The sequence below is a fragment of the Dreissena polymorpha genome, chromosome 14 (genome assembly GCF_020536995.1).
Source record: "Dreissena polymorpha isolate Duluth1 chromosome 14, UMN_Dpol_1.0, whole genome shotgun sequence".
Taxonomy (NCBI): Eukaryota; Metazoa; Mollusca; class Bivalvia; order Myida; family Dreissenidae; genus Dreissena; species Dreissena polymorpha.
The window spans coordinates 29,571,604-29,592,008 of NC_068368.1; the positions used below are offsets into that span (position 1 = coordinate 29,571,604).

At 38.6% G+C, this 20,405-nt stretch overlaps 1 protein-coding gene across 1 annotated transcript; it reads left to right on the forward strand.

Annotated features, from left to right (window-relative positions):
• The first annotated feature begins 64 nt into the window (after positions 1–64).
• Positions 65–20,351, forward strand: LOC127858977 (solute carrier organic anion transporter family member 1C1-like). Its single transcript, XM_052396366.1, has 13 exons — positions 65–537; positions 8,026–8,209; positions 8,552–8,641; positions 9,822–9,906; positions 10,879–10,965; positions 12,620–12,820; positions 13,563–13,727; positions 14,666–14,897; positions 15,621–15,738; positions 16,879–17,033; positions 18,538–18,602; positions 19,409–19,516; positions 19,982–20,351. The coding sequence occupies exons 2-13, from the start codon at positions 8,063–8,065 to the stop codon at positions 20,203–20,205; spliced, it is 1,677 nt and encodes a 558-aa protein (XP_052252326.1). The 5' UTR covers positions 65–537; positions 8,026–8,062; the 3' UTR covers positions 20,206–20,351.
• Positions 20,352–20,405: the final 54 nt, after the last annotated feature.

Here is a 20,405-nt window from a genome sequence, read left to right on the forward strand (position 1 = left end):
TTTTTTTTCTAGCAAATAGTCTGTTAATGCTTTCAGCGTTATGATTTATTTTTACTTCAGAAATCGAAGACATGATGCGAATGGCTTCCAACATCCTCTTGAGTCGATCGCCCAAAATGGTAGCAGGCATAGTAACTTTAAATATGGCGTATTGAATTCAAATTTCGTCGGCGAATCTGAAACTAGCATTGACTTAAATAACAGCTATCTAGTCCAAGAAAATGGCGGTATTTCCGACTTAGCAAACGGTATTAATTCGCAGACGAAAAACTCTGATGCAGCCGGAAACGGAAAAAGTGTCGAAAAAACTGAAAACGGCATTGAGGACGAAACTGACTTCAGAAGCCTGGTACCATTCTGTATTCTGTACGGAATTGGTTCCCTGGTTTCACAGAGCTTAACCGTGTATTTGTCGTCGCAGATAACTGTTCTGGAGAAAGCATTTGGCCTCAGTAGTTTCGAGAGCGGCATCTTGCTCAGTGCGAATGACGTTGGATTTGTAATCACTGTGCTTTTGGCTAGCCACTTCTTGAAGAAGTAAGTATCGTAAAGCATAGACTGGTTCAAGCCTGGTTTTCTATGGCAATATAATGAATATTAGCTCGGCTAAAACATTGCATTTCATCAAGGTTTAATGGTTCTTAGCCTGAAAGCGAACAATAGGTTGAGCGATTCCAATGATACATATACATTTTGTAACACTGATAAATACTGCTGCTTTCCGCCCAACAGTCTTAAAGGGATCTATTCACGGTTTGGTAAATTGACAAAATTGAAAAAAGTTGTTTCAGATTCGCAAATTTTCGTTTTAGTTATGATATTTGTGAGGAAACAGTATAACTGAACATTTACCATAGTCCAATATATCCATTATATGTATCTTTTGACGATTTGAAAACCTAAAAATTATAAAGCGTTGCAAAGCGAAACGATTGAATAATTTGGAGAGTTCTGTTGTCGTTTAAATTTACGAAACTACGAAGATTACTTATATAAGGTATAAAATACTTAATATGTGTATACCCGGCGGTATAGCCGAGAGGGCTAATGCGTTTTTACTTCAGACTAACTCCAGGAATCCGGGGGTCACTGCTTCGTACCGGCTACTTTTTTAAATTTTATTCTTGATTTTTTACTGGAGCTTTTCAGATCCAATGTTTACATTTATTAATATAAAGCATTTAATGACAAACTTCAAAATATGCCAAAATCTGTGAAAAGGCCCCTTTAAATAATATTGTCAATGCAAAATGAAGAAATTGTGATTTACAGGCTAGTAGTTTACATGTAAACATTACGGCGGCAAAAAGGTTAGAAAAAGTTAACGGTTACAAGTTTACACAAATACTTAAAGACGTAATGATTTGATCCTCCAACTTAATTTGATAAGCATGCTTCAATAATTAAAAAACACAAACACAAACAAAGGAATTGCGACAAAATGCTGGCAATCATTATAACTCTCCGTCTCACCGCGATAGAGTAAGAACTGCGTGAACTTGCCCTGTAAATGACGTCATCATCGCCCCGTAGCATAACACATTGACTTGTCAAGAATATGCCCCCTATACCAGGCATCGCGACACAATGCTGGCAATCATTATAACTCTCCGTCTCACCGCGATAGAGTAAGAACTGCATGAACTTGCCCTGTACATGACGTCAACATCGCCCCGTAGAATGACACATTGACTTGTCAAGAATATGCACACACTAGGACCTAACACGTTCCCAACGTCGATATTTCCCCCCCCCCCTTCGAAGAAGAGGGGGTATATTGCTTTGCACATGTCGGTCTGTCGGTCCGTCCACCAGGTGGTTTCCGGATGTTAACTCAAGAACGCTTAGGCCTAGGATCATGAAACTTCATAGGTAGATAGATCATGACTCGCAAATGACCCCTATTGATTTTGAGATCACTAGGTCAAAAGTCAAGGTCATGGTGACCCGAAGTAATAAAATGGTTTCCGGATGATAACTCAAAAACGCATACGCCTAGGATCATGAAACTTCATAGGTAGATTGACCATGACTTGCAGATGACCCCTATTGATTTTGAGGTCACTAGGTCAAAGGTTAAGGTCACGGTGACCCGAAATAGTAAAATGGTTTCCGGATGATAACTCAAGAACGCATACGCCTAGGATCATGAAACTTCATAGGTAGATAGACCATTACTCGCAGATGACCCCTATTGATTTTGAGGTCACTAAGTCAAAGGTCTAGGTCACGGTGACCCGAAATAATAAAATGGTTTTCGGATGATAACTCAAGAACGCATACTCCTAGGATCATGAAACTTCATAGGTAGATTGATCATGACTCGCAGATGACCCCTATTGATTTTGAGGTCACTAGGTCAAAGGTCAATGTCACGGTGACCCGAAATAGTAAAATGGTTTCCGGATGATTACTCAAGAACACATATGCCTAGGATCATGAAACTTCATGGGTAGATTAATCATGACTGGCAGATGAACCCTATTGATTTTGAGGTCACTACGTCAAAGGTCAAGGTCACGGTGACCCGAAATAGTTAAATGGTATCAGGATGATAACTCAAGAATGCTTACGCCTAGGATCATGAAACTTCATAGGTACATTGATCATGACGCGCAGATGACCCCTATTGATTTTCAGGTCACTAGGTCAAAGGTCAATGTCAAGGTGACCCGACACAGTAAATTTGTTTCCGGATGATAACTCAAGAACGCTTTTGCCTAGGACGATGACACTTCATAGGTATATTGATCATGACTCGCAGATGACCCCTATTGATTTTCAGGTCACTAGGTCAAAGGTCAAGGTCACAGTGACAAAAAACGTATTCACACAATGGCTGCCACTGCAACGGACAGCCCAAATGGGGGGCATGCATGTTTTACAAACAGCCCTTGTTTATTATGCCCCCCTTCGAAGAAGAGGGGGTATATTGTTTTGCACATGTCTGTCCGTATGTCCGTTCACCAGATGGTTTCGGGATGATAACTCAAGAACGTTTAGGCCTAGGATCATGAAACTTCATAGGTACATTGATCATGACTCGCAGATGACCCCTATTGTTTTGAGGTCACTAGGTAAAAGGTCAAGGTCACGATGACCCGAAATAGTAAAATGGTTTCCGGATGATAACTCAAGAACGCTTATGCCTAGGATCATGAGACGTCATAGGTACATTGATCATGACTCACAGATGCCCCCTATTGATTTTCAGGTCACTAGGTCAAAGGTCAAGGTCATTTGAAAAAAAGTTATGAGCTATTGTCATCACCTTGGCGTCGGCGTCTGGTTAAGTTTTGTGTTTAGGTCCACTTTTCTCATAAAGTATTAAAGCTGTTGCATTCAAACTTGGTACACTTACTTACTATCATGAGGGGACTGGGCAGGCAAAGTTAGATAACTCTGGCGTGCATTTTGACAGAATTATGTGCCCTTTTTATAGTTTGAAAATTGAAAATTTGGTTTAGAAAAAAGTGTACTTTTTGCGATTGGGAATATAGCCGAATTTCGGCTATAAAATCGGGCCAAAAAAACCTGCCTAGGATCATGAAACTTCATAGGTACATTGATCATGACTGGCAGATGACCCCTATTGATTTTCAGGTCAATAGGTCAAAGGTCAAGGTCACAGTGATTCGAAACAGTAAAATGGTTTCCGTGTGATAACTTAAGAATGCTTAGGTCTAGGATCATTAAACTTCATAGGTACATTTATCATGACTTGCAGATTGATTTTCAGGTCACTAGGTCAAAGGTCAAGGTCACAGTGACAAAAAACGTATTCACACAATGGCTGCCACTACAAATGACAGCCCATATGGGGGCATGCATGTTTTACAAACAGCCCGTGTTTGTTAATTAAAGGTCAAATATAAGTGCTAACAAAATTATAATTTAATCAAAACTTGAATATGATTTTTATGGTTCTAATTATGATTCGCATAATAACCAATCTATTTCTTTTAATTCTGACCTCATTATAAGTTATCAAAACAATAAAAACGAAGCTTGATATAGACGTTTTTAGCTTCGCTTCGTCTTTTCGAAATTTCGTTTTGAAAAACGGAGACTTGTTTTGGTAGATAAGAAAATATCATTGATAACCTTAAGAAATACATATGTATGTCCATATTGTCAGATAAGTGGTAAATGATAGGAACATAATCATTTTATATAAACACAATTTTAATCACATCAATGTGGAGTAAAAACATTTTAATTGACAATTAACCACTCATTAAGACAACTATTGTGATGAAGAGAATCATAAATATTATCAAACCACCGACAGTGCTAATACAACATGGGCCATATAACTAATAAACGGGATATAAGCCAGTCGATGGTCTCGTTTTATGACACAGGTGGTATTTTTACTCTCATTTCCAGAGAGTTAATTAATTTCTGCGTTGACTAAGATCGAGCTCATCGAAATCGCTGCACAATTGATGTAGTTATGGCTGTTCAAATCGATGCACCCTGTTTTCGGGTCATTTTGAGTTGAAAACTTATTTACTTAGTCCTCTTCGCCCGCTTCTGGGCATAGGGCCTTGACTACTGTCCGCCATTAGGTACGGTCCTGAGCCCTGCGCTTTGCTTCACCCCATGATTAGTGGAGAGGCTTTAGCTCTGTCTCAAGAGTTCTCCTCCAGGTGGTTGCTGGTCATCCTCTCTTTCTCCGGCCTTGTGGATTCCAGTCCAGAACATGCCTGGTGATGATTGGTTGGTCTCTTCGGAGGTTATGGCCAGTCCATTTCCATTCCTCTCTTTAATGGTGGTGGTGATTGGTTTCTGTTTCGTCCTCTTCCAGAGATCCTGGCTGGAAATTCTGTCTGGTCATCTGATTCGAAGGATGTTTCGGATGCATCTGTTGATAAACACCTGTTGTGATCGAGCGCTTTGGTGTGTTTCAAGGTCTCCGATTCATTCAGCAGGACAGACTTCACGTTCGTATTGAAGAGGGTCAGCTTTATGGAAAGCCTTAGGTGCCTGTTTCTTCAGGTGTTCCTTAGCATGTTGAAAGCACTCTGGGCCTTACCAATTCGGGCTTTGACATGCTCATTAGCACCTCCTGTCTTGGAGACAACACTTCTCAAGTATACAAAGCTGTCCACTTCCTCCAGCGGCCAGTTTTCCAGCAGAATGGGCGCTGTGCGAGTAGAATTGATGCGCATTGTCTTTGTCTTGCTGGGGTTGATGGAGAGCCTTGTACTTCTAGCTGTATCGACTAGGTTTTGAATCTTCTCCTGCATGTGTCGATGAGTATGAGACAGCAGGCTTATGTAATCTGCAACGTCAAAGTCTTCTAGCCGTTTGGTAATGGTCCACTGTATCCCACGTGGTTGACTAGTTATGTAGTGGTCATAATCCAGTCGACAACAAGCGAGAAGATCAGAGGGGAAATAAAACAGCCCTGTCCCACGCCGGTTTTACCTCAAAGGATGGACACAGTTCGCCATTGTGAATAACATTGCAGGAGGTGTTTTTGTAAAGGCTGTGGAGTGTGTTGATGATTTTGTCTGGAATGCCTTAAAACTTCACTATCTTCCACATTGTAGCTCAATCTACCATATCAAACGCCTTTTTGAAATCTATGAAGGTCGTTTATAAAGCTGCCTGCCATTCCAGTGATTGCTCAACGATGATTCGCAGTGTAGCTATCTGGTAAACACCCGATCGCCCGACTCGAAAACCCGCTTGCTCGTCCCTCATCACTTTGTTGACTGCGGCTTTAATCCTTTCCATGACTTCTCTTTTTACTAACTTTGCTTGGCTGAGACAGTAGCTGGATTCCTCGCCAATTTTGGCAGTCCCCCAGATCCCCCTTCTTTTGCAACTTAACTTGAGATATTTGCTTGAGTTGAAAACCTTGTTATATATTTATTTGATAGTGAAACATTTTTTTCAGAGGAGTTGATTTTTCGTTATAATTTGATTATTTTTCATTCAAAATGATGCTTTTACTAATTAATAACTTCGCCACACGCTAACCTGTGGTTTTATGACACCTGTTCATGCTGATTAACACATCGCCATTACTAACAGAGTCGAATCCGCAAACGGACTCAAATATAGTTGTTTGGTGCAAAATATATCACGACGCCTCCCCGCTCTTCATTCCGCCCTATTACCTACGCCCCTGATATTTGAATAATAAGTATCTTTTTTTTATTTACTTGTGTGCATTTATATTTAACGATTGGTGATAAGCGCGACTACTTAATAGATTTACTTTCGAGCGGAAAGTGAATGGTAAAACGTAAATAACTCATTAGTTGTTTTTTTTAATCATAAGATTGTTTTCAATTTCATTTGGCGTCCCTTCTTTTACTCTTTACAACGTCTCAGTTTAAAAAGATGACACATTCTGACCGGCGCGTGGTTATCGTATTTAGGAATTATGTCAGTTAAAACACTTTATTTAGCGTCCCTTCTTTTACCCTTTTTAACGTCCCAGTTTATAAAGATGACAGACGAAGACAGGCATGTGGTAGTTGTTCTGAGCAATTATGTCATTGAAAACACCTTAGCGTAATACGTCATGTCGCATGATTTACACCTTTATTTGTACTTGTAAGTTCATTTGACGGTTTATGTGATTCTGCATGACGTACAATTAGTGTTAAAGGGACTTGTTCACACTTGAGCAAAACGACGATTAAAAAATGTGTCATATATAAAGAAAAAAGATACACAATATTTTAAAACAGGTCAACATATGACTAAAAAAATGTGTTGAATGTTGGTTCATTAATAGATAATCATCATTCGAAAAAGGTAACATAATACAGCGTTTGTAACGCTTTTTGTCGATAATTTGGAAAATACCTGTATTACAAACATAGGGTTTATAAATCGCGTGCAAATAAAACAGCACGCGTTGCGCGGTGGTTCCGCAGTAGCTTCTGCTGCAGGATGTCCCGGGGTAGGCAATATTGGTTATTCAACTTTTTATATTGTTATTGTTATTAGATAAAAGTTTACAAAACCTTATAGATTTGTGAGTCTTGCCGCAACAACAATTAAAACTTAACAGGTAATGTGCAACCCGAAGAATTTTGAGAATATTGATAATCAGGGTGCTTGATCACGTGACTTTGTGCTGTTCACAATTGAACGTTAATGGAGGTAAACACACCGGTCGTGGTGCTTTTCTTCAAATAACTTGTTTAAAACAATTTCTCTTAAGAATTTCAGTCAATGCATAACAGTTTTTATGCTGCTTATGGCACTGTAAAATACATCATAATTACTTTATTTAATAAGCCTGTGTTCTTGGCAAAAAATCAATGTGTAACGCATTCATGTTCAGACGTATTCAATAATTTCTTTTTCAATCTTAAGATATCGACACAAAATGCAATACCAACTCTCTTTTATGATCTAAAGATTTTGCAAATGTATTTCAAGAACTTGAGATATTTGCAAAAATTAAGTTCGTTACGGTGTTTTTACATTCTGTCCACCCCGCGTGTAAACCCCGTTGATCCTGCACCCCGATGATGTCTGTCACAAGAACATGAGAGCAGACTTACACAAAACATCTAAACAGTGTAGAAGATTCATAAAAAAAGTTACTTTCAATATATACATTTTAGTAGTTTTGGGCTTTAACTGATGTTTTCCATAACTTTTGGACACTTAATTAACAATCATCGATCGATTCTGGCAGCGAGAGATGTATTCTTCAGATTTGACAAGTTATTCAGGTATATTTGTTTGTCAACAAACGCTAGGAGGCATTAATAAAATACCGCGACTATAACAGACCAGCGATAATACCGCGCTCCTATCGAACGCCGTGTACTTGCATTATTTAATTGACTTACATAAATTAATGATCGACGAAGCAATTCTAACAGAAACAAACAATCACGATAACATTTATAACATAAAGGAGCACACCTGAGTGACACATGCGATAGGTTAATGGTAATAAATTAAAACAACATAATTAATGTTTCGTGTATTTTGATCGTGATATATCACGAGGTATGCCATTATTTTCTTGACCGATTTTTTCAGCTACCATATCCCCAGAATCCTCTCTGTTTGCATTTTGATGTTCGGCATATCCGGATTGCTAACCAGTCTGCCAAACTTCCTCACGTCCAATGGCAACGTAGCAACGCCTAGAAACGGCAGCGTCGCGCAGGCGCAAAATCGCCTATGCCTGTTGGAGAGGCATGACAACACGACATTTACAGAAGTGGGGATATTTGAAACTCTGAGCATATTTTATGTATACTATCATTGTAAAGTACGCATTTTTTCGCATTGAAACAAAAAGTGACTAAACATGCTTTTGTTTCATGATATACGAACGTTTGTTATAGCATGCTAACTTTACACTTGAATTATAAACTAACTGTAATGTATGGTACATTTAAAAAAAAACATACATTGTACATGGTAAATTTACTCATCCAGAAATACGCGCATCTGAAGAATGTTTTTATAACACGGCAACTTTTGCACGTCTTTTTTTGTCCTTATTTCAGTCTTGAACGATAGTATTTTAAGTTCTTTGAAATTCCTTTGTCTGTCCCAGAAATGTGCGCTGGAATCGGCCAGTGAGATGTCACGTGATCGAGACAGCCAATGGGTGGTGATCTTCATCTCGTGCATGATGCTTATACAGGTACGAGACTACACAAAACACGAATGTTCTCTTTTTCAGAAACATGGTTTAAAACGAATAAGCGGCTAAGATGGATGGGTTTGTGGGGACCAGGTGGGGGGTGTAGTGAAACTGCGTTTAACCCAACCCCTTCTAAAAATTATCATTGATATACTTTTTTAAATCATGATTACCGGTACGTATTTTAAAGTCAACGCTGCTGTAATTTATTGGTAAGCATAATTTTCGGTTCACGTTACATGTTTCGTTCATAACCTTTCAGTATTCAAACATGCAATAGAACATGTCGGAAAAATGTCGTCTTTACAAAACTTGCTCATGAGAAATTCCAGAAATGTTCTTGCGGCTCGCGTAAAAGAAAGTAAACGTTATATCGCGCCGTATTGATGCTTGTACGTGTGCGTGTGAATCTTTGCCAGTTGCACGCTTTTCCATGTTTTTGTGGCGTTTGTTGTGGTTTTAAAAGGTTGCTTATGGTTAAATAATCCGCCCGTTTCATATCCCACAATCTTGTCGCAAACGTGCACTACGAGAACTAGAAAATAGACGGGGTTACATTTTGTGTGCAAAAACTGTACCATACCAGCATTAGCATAAGAACTGGTCTATAAACATGTATTTTATGAAATAATGTGTTGCGTTCTGAGAAAACTGGGCATAATGTATGTGCGTAAAGTGTCGTCCGAGATAAGCCTGTGCAGTTCGCACAGGCTAATCAGGGACGACACTTTCCGCTTTAATGACATTTTTCGTTTAAATGAAGTCTCTTCTTAGCAAAAATCCCATTTAGGCGGAAAGTGTCGTCCCTGATTAGCCGGTGCGGACATCACAGTCTAATCTGGCAAGACACTGTACGCACATGCATTGTGTCCAGTTTTCTCAGGACGCGACTCTAATGATGCCAAGAAATGATGGTCAATGGCCTTTTGTTTATAATTTACTTCATGTCATACACAACTAATTAGATCACATTTCTTCAGAAATTGTTTAGAAGGCACAACTCTTGGATATTTTTATCAAGTAGATACGTTTTAGTACAGCCTTGTTCTGGATCTGGGCTAACTGCATGTGCGTAACGTGTCATCCTAGATAAGCTTGTGCAGTCAATTCAAATATCGACGTAGCTTGTTTTGAATATAAGTGGTAACTAAGGCCATGAGTGTATTCTTGTTGCCTTCAGGGTGTTGCCAAGGCTCCGCGCTCCGCGTTAAGCAGTCTCTACATTGACAACAATTCACCCAAGATAAAAACGGGGTTCTACATCGGTATGTGCTACCTTTGGTCAAACAACAAGTTGTTTGTTTGCACATATATCTACCTTTAAAGACGTGTGCGAATGATATTGATCGAATATTTTGGTATATGATATCAAACATGACTTAAAAAACTCAAAATAGAGTGGACAAGAACATTTAGTATTGGTGGAAACAAACAACTTTTTTACGCCTTATGGTTCCATTAACAGGTGCTTATTTTATATCATTGAAACATTTTAAACAATTGCACGTTATCTGTATTTTCAGTATTTGTGTCATTTTAAATGACGCGTTAGTCTTCAGTGTTAGTGATTTGGCCATTAACACAGACGACCACTTACGTCACCATCTAAATCACAAACATCAGTAACAGCAGCACAAAAAGCATGATCTACACAAAGTTACCTTCATAACAACCGCCAACCATCACCTACATTTACAAAATTTACAACCCCAACATAAATAATCTTCATTTAATATAAACGTCATATTGTTTTGACTTCTTCTTCGCACTTCCTAAAGTCAATTGCTGACTATTACAGGAAGGCCTATTATAAGCATATATGGACACTGTCGAGTCCGTTTTCTGGGAAGAACCAGTACTTGGAGTCTATGGAGGAGATAATGAGAACGCTCCCCGAGTAGGGAGCAAACCCGCGAACTCCCGATCGCTAGGCAGACACCTCATCCGCTAAACCACCGCGACCTTAAATATCATTCTTCTTGGGCATATGTGTCGCGTTCTGAGCAAACTGGGCATAATGTATGTGCGTAAAGTGCCGTCCCAGATTAGCCTGTGCAGTCCGCTCAGGCTAATCAGGGACGACACTTAACGCTTTAATGGTACTTTTCGTTTAAAGGCAGTCCTTTTTTACCGAAAATCCAGTTTAAGCGGAAAGTGTCGTCCCTGATAAGCCCGTGCGGACTGTTATAACTCTTGTGTATATAGTTAATGTTGTGAAATGATGCATATTTTGTCAGGAATCCTTATGTCCTTCTCCATATTCGGACCGGTCATTGCTGTCGTGCTTGGCGGGGTATTCAACAAAATGCCAGTGGACTTAAAAGGTATTTTCACAAAACACCCCTTTTCTACTGTGTACGTATTTTATGAAGTGGATAAATAATTATTTAAGAAATAACAAACATAACTGAGAGCCCTCTGCCAGTCACCCGTATTTTAACGTCTCAGACAACCATAAGCTATTTAGCAAAGCAGAGCATAGAATAGCAGAGCAGAGCGTATCGTTGCGTCGCTTCATGACATGGCACGTCAATAGCATAGTACTGATCAGGCATCAAACAGCACATTGCAAATGTGAAGCTTAATTGAAAGGCTGCCCTCGTGTGGCTTCCTGGCCTTAATGCAGCTGTGCTACGGTACAAATGTTTACACTCAGGTAATGATGTGTTAAAACGGAAAATACTGTGAAACCATTTATTTTCGACAGCACAAAATTTCGTCATTTTTGTAAAAATGACGATTTCGTCAGCACTTATATTCGCCGATTTCTGATTTTGAATTTTAAAAAAATGCGTCAGTCAATATCCGATTTGTGTGTAATACATATTCGCGATCAATCGCAGTTGCGAAAAATCGTGGAGCGAATGCAGGAACACACTTGAGAATCACTGCAGGAGGTGGGGCCTGTTTGTCACATGCCAATTAACTAGTCTTTTGTTATCAAGGGACAGTAATGGACCCTCATAATATATGCCATTCGCACGTTCGTTGTTATGATTAGCGGACAATTGGGATCGAATAACCGTTAACGAGTGTTTGTAACAACGAAGCCAATTGCCAATTAGTCTTATTCTATTATTATAATTGCCATACTGATAACAATTTTATTAAAATGCTGTCAATATCGTTTAAAATCTGTTTGTGTTATACGAAAGAGGTTCCAGATTGTTAAGTGTTTTTTTTTCAAATAAAATGCTTTTTTATTCTGATATCAACATTAAAATTATAAACTCTATGTGTGTGTTTGTTCTTAAAAAGTAAACTACCGGTATATAAATCAATAATGTCAATAATTTAAAAATAAATAAATTGATACATCTAAAATAGTAATAAGTGTGGTTAAACGCAAACAATCAAACAACAAACAGCAATTAAAATAATCTGTATTTATTTGTGATAAATAAGCATGTTGATCACACATCGTCATCTTTTCATTTGGTTTATTGTCTTTCATCGGCATTCGCTGCGTGATGGCTAATATGCAACACCCCTGAAAAACACAATGCACCTAATGGGTAATAAAGTTATAAACAATTAGCGCTTATTCATTACCATTCTACATAAACGAAGTCAACGCATTCGATACAGCTGTACTGCACGCGCGTTTTAAAGAAGTGTAACGTGTCAGTTAAGTACCTTGTGTAATCTACATCCCTTTGTGTCAAAACCGGATTAATCTTGATTACGAAACAGCAGTGACTGTGTGCATGGATTATGTTGGAATTTAATGCCTCATGTCTACGGTAAAGTTTTAAAATATTGTTCAACTTAGTGTTAGTTTTTGTTCAAACATAGAGCATGATTGTTCGTTAGGATCTTAAATTCGCCGATCGGTTGACTGACGAAATTTATGAAAATTAATGCCTGACGATTAATAATGATTTCACAGTAGTCCAATGTAGATATTTAGACCTAAAATCCCGTTACACACCTAAAATTATAAACGGATGCTATACGTTTTTCTACCCCTATTTTCAGAAACTTCAATGAGCCCCTCAGACCCACGGTGGATCGGCGCCTGGTGGCTAGGCTTCATCTTGTTCGGGGCATTATCATGCCTTATCTCCATTCCAATATTCTTCTTCCCGGCTTCACTGCGCAAAAACGGGAACCAGGCGTCGAACGTTTACGCCAATAGCGAAATACTAGAACAGAAGACATTGGTGCAACCAATTAAAGGTAAACCGGGACGTACATTGTAAACATTATAATACGTTTTGGGTTGTTGGCATCCAAAACTTCATTTTGTTTTGCAATACGGCTCATTAAGCATACACGAGTTCAAAAGCATATTCAATTATAGTTGGCATTTTAATTGCAAAACTATATAAATACCCTTTAGCAAAGAGGGTTATCACGTGATATTTAATAAAGCGACGCCCATGCCGATGCTGGTATTTTTCGCCGTTTTATACCCTATATTTTTTAATGCCACTTTCCAGCCATATCCGCAAGAACTTTACTCGCGTTTATTTCGTATTAGTATTCGCTATATATCTCGACTTAACTCGCTGCGAAATTTTTTAGAGCAATTTCTCAGGTACACTAAGAACATTTGCGGGGAGTAAAGTCGAGATAAAAATCGAATTTTAATACGAAATATCCGCCAATAACCACGTGATTACCCCCCTCTGTTTAGGATGAAAACACGTTTCGCATTATCGCCATCGGTTATTTATTTTTCAATAAACATCACATTGACTTTCAGATGAGTGATTTTCTGCCTACGCATCAGAACTTACCGTATCAATGATGTTTCTTGGTAAATAAACAACGAAACATCGAACATTAGTTCTTAAATAAACAATAAGTTATATTTTTTTATATGAACATTTCGGTGCTTTTCAAATTTCAACCGTACCTAAATAGATCTCATGTGTAAAATGTTCCGATTATTTTCGTAATTTCGGTTGCCTTCTAGACTTACCGCGCTCGCTGGGGCGCGTTCTCAAGCGTCCAGTGTACACATGTACGATGATCAGCGTGCTCTTCTATCTGTTCGGCATTATGGCAATGGGTTCGTTCGGACCGAAGTACATAGAGAACCAGTTCCATGTCCCCACGTGGAAAGCGAACTGGGTGATGGGTACGATAATTAGTTTTATGGTTAACCCATTTATGCCTTGTGGACTCTCCCATCCTTCTAAATTGGATCAATTTATTATTTTATTTCCAAAATAAGGGATGTCTAGTATATTTATTTCTATATTTAGAATATTTCTTACAGATATTCCTTTAAGCAAACAGCGCAAACCTCATCTGGGTCTACGCTGTTTGTCAGGGCATTTTTCTAGACGCTAGGCATAACTGGGTTAAGTTATATAGTTAAATAAATCCACCTCCTCGTCCGAACCATCTTTATGATAATTGCAAGGTTGGTACAATTAACGAGCAACGTGGTCATTGTCGATTGTGTTATAAAATCGTTTCAAATAAATTATATTCTATATAAATTCTGCATTTGTATAATCAAACAGATACATGTATAAATAAGTTATATTATCATATACTAGTATGTGTTTATCTTCTTGTGTTCGTATTATTGTGTAAGATTTAATTACGTAATTTAATTGCTTATTTATTTTTAATTTCTCTAATATCTTACTTATTTCTGTCACAACTCCGTTCCTTCGTAGTGCTAAATTGTGCATCGTTTCTTGAAATATGGCTTATTTCATCCACTTGAGCCTCGTATTGGGTAAACTAGGCTAATTGCATATGAGTCGCGTTCTGAGAAAACTGAGCATAATGCATGTGCGTAAAGTGTCGTCCCAGATTAGCCTGTGCAGCCCGCACAGGCTAATAGGGACGACACTCTCCGCCTGAACTAGATTTTTGCTAAGAAGATACTTTCTTTAAACAGTAAATATCATAAAAATTCAGTTTAGGCGGAAAGTGTCGTCCCTGATTAGCCTGTGCATTAAATCTTCTTTTCACAGAGAAAACACATACTCTATGAAAATTCTTGAAGCCCAGTTTTCCCAGAACGAGGCTTATATTTCCGACGTATTTCCTTCTTTTCAGGTATAGAGAAGCTAGCTCCGACGGTCATCGGCACTTTTGTCGGTGGTGTCATTACCCGGCGTCTGCGTCTCGGACTTACAGGAAGTGTCAAAATGGTGTTCATCATCCGAATCGTTGTCTTTGCGCTATCGTGTTTAAACTTCATGTTTGGCTGCCCGAATCCTAACGTCATCATAGGCATGCCAACGGAAGTGTCGTCGATTGCGAATACATTCCATAGCGGTACTAACATGTAAGTCTTTTCGTTTAAACCCCTAATGTTCATTAATGCTGTTATTGTCTAAGGGCGACGGACTGACCCAGCTGAATTTGACGAGAGATCTATAGATTGGACTTATTTTACTTATTTAATGGGTCATACCGTACAGAATGTGATGGGGTACTCTTGGTATCGCAATACTACACTTAGGTTTTATTTTAGGAAAAACAAATAGCTGGAAATTGCGCCTTTAATTCACAAATCGACAACATTTAATAGAGTCTAGTAGGTTTATTTTAAGTGAGTACAGCCTTCTCCCCGTCTTCACGCGATGAAGGCGCAGAAGGATATCATAACCTTCAAAATACACATACTCACGAATATAATTCCCCGCCCTAACGCCAACCACACTTCTCTTCATCCACTATGAAGGTGAATCTGTATGTCCATCAAATGACCCAGCGGGTCGTATGGGGTTTGGTGGGCATCTTTATTTAAAAGTATATAACAACCGACCAAAGTTTATTCTCCTGAGACTCGGAATTCCTCGGAATTTTAGTTTTGAGTCGCTTCCAATCTTAGCCGTGTGTCGCCCGTCACTCCCCGATGTTACATTGATAATCCAGCTCGCTCTTCTTCATTCACGAATAAAAATAAACCTGTGCACGAAAATTAACTTACCCCGGTAAGTCTGAAATTTCTGATCGAAGATCAAGCACTGTTTTCTCATACACGTCCTGAAATTTCTCTCCATAGATCCCTGATAGCGAGTACTACGTGCGCATGTAGTGACGTCACTTATCTTCCGGTGTGCGCAGACGACCAAACTTGGTTCTCGCCGTGCCACGCTGGATGTCAGACGGAAAAACAGAGGGTAAACAAGAGCTTCATATTGCTTTCCTAATATACATGCATGATACTACCAACACAATAAATACAAAGAATGTGCATTTATCTAAAACAATAAATTTTATTTAGCTTTCTTTATATTGACAAGTCTTTATATTGACAAGAAATACTCATATTGAACATTAAAAAGAAAATTACTGATATGGAATGTAATCTTACCGGACAAGGTTTCGATTAGACCACGACAAATCATGATTTAAGAAACTTTAACTGTTAATGCTGGAATGATAAATTATTCAAACGTTTCAATTTGCACATGAAATATATACTACAACTGATTTATAAAGGAGGAATAAGCTAGAAGAACTTTTTCATTCAGCCGTTCCAGATGTACTACCACTGTTATTATAGGAATTATACGCCGTTACATCTTTATCCCCCCCCCCCCCCCAGTTACAAATGCATTACATATTACTAGTATGTGTACTATAAAGGCAGTATAAGCTATTACGTCTTTATCACTCCCCCAATACAGATCCACAACTATTTACATGCGCATTACACGCTATTAAAACTGTCTCAGTCACCAGTGACGGATGCATGACAACTCTTTTTATAGGAATATCATGCATTGTATATACATAATTATAACGTTTTGCCTCACATGTTCTAGATGTACCAAAACTGTTTGTAAAGGTATTGCAAGCTATTAAAACTGTAATCCGTCTATTTGATATTCTTTAAGTTGTTTATATAGGACTTTTACAACTGCCTCACTCAACTATCTTAGGTGCGCCACAAATGTTATTAGATGAATCATTGTTCTTAGAAAATATATGCGTGTCATCCCAGATAAGCCTGTGGATTCCGCACAAGCTAATCAGGGACGAAACTTTCCGCTTTTATGACATTTTTGGTTTAAATGGAGTCTCTGCTTTGCGAAAATTCAGATTATGCGTAAAGTGCCGTCCTAGATAATCCTTTGTGGACTGTACAGGCTTATCTTGGACGACACTTTACGCACATTCATTAGGCCCAGTTTTCCCAGAACGTGGCTCGATACATAAAAAAGATATAATGACGACACAACGTAGATGCATTACTCCAACTTTTTCCAGAACGATGCTCACATAACAAACCTGTAGTTATCACTAACCAATTCCAGATGTACTACAACTGCACGGCCACCCTGGGAGGCACAGCCAGCCCGGGTATGTGTACCAAGGGTTGCGATATGCTGATCCCCTTCGTGGCAGTCAACGCCCTAGCTTCCTTCATTGGAACTCTAGGGCTTTCCCCTAACTACATCGTGCTACTAAGGTACAGTTGTCTCCTTTGGTATTGTAACACAGCCACATCGTGCTAATAAGGTATAGGTACCTAATTTAATCGTGCTGGTAAGGTATTGCTCCCTAGCTACATCGTGCTGGTAAGGTATGGACACCTACCTTGGTATTTTATCATTACTACATCGTGTTACTAACGTACGGTCACCATCCACCGTATTGTATCACAACTACATCGTTCTATAAAGATATTGTCACGTACCACGGTATTTTATCATAACTACATCCTGTTACTTAGGTGTGGTTGCCTAATTTAATCGTGCTATTCAAGAATTTTTCCCTTACTGCATCGTGCTACTAATGTATGGTCGCCTGTCTTTGTATTTTATCATAACTGCATCGTGCTACTAATGAAATGTCGCCTACCACGGTATTGTATCATAACTACATAGTGTCACTTAGCTATGATTGCCTAATTCAATTTGCAACTCGGGTATTGTAATCGTGCTACTCATGTATTGGCCCCCATCTACATTGTGATATTAAGGTATGGTCGTCTAAGTGTGTATTGTACCATAACCACTTGTGTTAGTAAGGTACGGTTGTCTGATTTTGATTGCTACTCTGGTATTGATCCCTTCACCGTGCTGCATAGGTATAGTTGCTTAATTTCATCATGCTTGTTATGTATTGTTTCCTGATTAAATCATGATTTAACCCATTTATGCCTAGCGTCTAGAAAAAAAGACATTGGCCAACAGCGTAGAACGCATGATGGGGCGTCTCATCAGGGTCTTGGCTGTTTGCTTAAAGGAACTTCTGTAAGAAATACTCTAAATATAGAAAAAATATGCTTGACATCCCAATTTTGGAAATAAATTGATCCAATATATAATCATGGGAGAGTCCACTACGCATAAACGGGTTAATGGTATGCTTGGCTTACTGCATCGCGCTAGTGAGGTACGATCGTCTAGTTACATTGCGCAACTAAGTTTTGACCCCCTAACTACACCGTGTTACTCAGGTATTTTTACTTAACTACATTGTGCTACTAATGTTCGAATGATCACGGTCAGCTCAGGTACTACTATAAAGTAGCACGAATACTCTTATGAATTCTACAAAGAGCCCGTTGAACGGAAAATATATGTAAACTTAAATGTACTCCTGAGTATGGCCGGGTACCGTTAAGCGTGTTTCCGTACCCGTGTTACATCGACTTATAATTAAAAGTACCCGGGGTACTTTTAAGTATTAGCCGACAACGAACAGTTGAGCGCTACTAAGGTTTTTGCGCCTAACTATATCGTGTTACTGACGGTCTTGTCCCCAAAATACAACTTGCGTCTAAGGTATTTACATTTACTTTATCGTTCTAGTAAGGTATTGGCCACGAAGTACGTCGTGCTGCTAAGGAGTTGATCCTTATCTTTAAACTGCTGCTAAGCTATGATCAATTAACTACTTCTTGTTGCTAAAATATGGTCCCATAAGTACATCAAAATAACGTTTTAGTTGATTTTCTTTTTTTATAGGTCAGTTGGCGTCAATGACAGGTCAATGGGGGTTGCACTGATGTCTTTCCTGATGGCGCTATTGGGTACAAGTCATTTAAGTTATTTTATATGTCATTAGAGAAAAGGTCTTACGGCATGAGCATATTGTAAAGTATTTGCGTATTTCACGATGCATATGTATGTCATTATGTTCGTTTACAGTAAATTTGCTTCAAACGTCTTTCACGTACGTATTAAATTATAGTACAGTTATGTATTGCAAACGTCTCAGAACGTAGACATTTTTTAAAATGAACTATGATTGTGTTGCATAAGTAATTTAGCAGTTTTGTCTTTGCATAGGTATTGCATAGCCGTTGTTGATGTGTTCAGCTCTTGCTCATTTCTTTTGCATAGAATTTAGCAGCAACAAGATTTTTGCAATATATTTTAAGGACAAAGTATACTTGATTTGCATTAGAGAAAATATAATTCGATGTACGACAGTTTATTCGCATTTATTTTAGGAAACTATTATGTGATAGATGTAATGAGTCGCGTTCTGAGAAAAACTGGGCATAATGCATGTGCGTAAAGTGTCGTCCAAGATTAGCCTGTGGAGTCCGCACAGGTTAATCAGGGACGACACTTTTCGCCCAGATTGGATTTTTGCTAAGAAGAGACTTCATTCTAACGAAAAATGTCATAAAAGCGGAAAGTGTCGTCCCCGATTAGCCTGTGCGGACTGCACAGGCTAATCTGGGACGACACTTTACGCACATGCATTAAGCCCAGTTTTCTCATAACGCGACTCTAATTATCCAATTTCTCTTTGACATCGGAAAGCATTCGTGTTAATTATTTTTTGTATGAAAAAAATATCACAAAGTATGCCGGTATTTCATTTCAGTGTTTATGCCTGCGCCAATCGTGTTCGGGAAAGTATTCGATGCTTTTTGCTTGGTTTGGAAAAATAAGTGCTCAGGTCGTGGATCCTGCTTATTATATGACGTCATAGGTTTGTTCACGCACTTTTTTGTTTGAGGGCTGTTTCAAAATAGTTAGGCAAACCAATTAATGCACATTCGATGTTAGCCCTAATGGTATTTAGCTCGTTGTTTCAATGCTTAGGGTACATACATTTTGCAGAAGCTAGACAACATTAGTCAATGGCTCATCCAACACAATGTTTGAGTGCTAAGGTTGAGGTACACGTCGCTACAGTGAATATAGATTTTAAACATTAGACAAAAGAATGACGTTGTTTGTTTTTACGAGTGTTTATTTAAATTTTTAACAAAGACAATAATAAATCAATAAAAAAATCGTTTAAAGAAAAATACGATTTTTACACACACTTTTAAAACGATCAATTTTAGTAACATAATAATAGCGACCTTGATATCTTGTAAACTTAAACTGTAAAATGTAATGCTTGCACAAAGTGATTTAACAGCTTGCATACCAAACATCCGTATTTCAGATCTCAGATTCCATTTAGTTGGCATAAACGTCGCTTTAGCGTTCATAAGCGTTGTGCTTGTCGGCATCTCCGTTCTCTTTGCGCTCCGGTTGAAGGACCCCGACGCCGACGACGTCGGTGACAAGAAGTTGTCGATGAAGCCGCCGATACCTCAGCCGCGAACGTCATTGACGTCACAGAAAGGGGACGGCGACGGAAACGTTGATCGAAGCGACAAACGTTGAATGGCTTTGGAGAATGCGTCATTGTTTTGGTGTTTAAGCATGACAAACGTGATTTGTATGAATACATATTCTGCTGTTGTGAATATAACCATCATGAATGATTGTTATGTGTGTTCCTTTAAAAAATAAAGTGAATAGTAAATACATACATATTATACGTTTTGGAATAGACGTTTCTCTTGTGGAAATGATGCGAACTG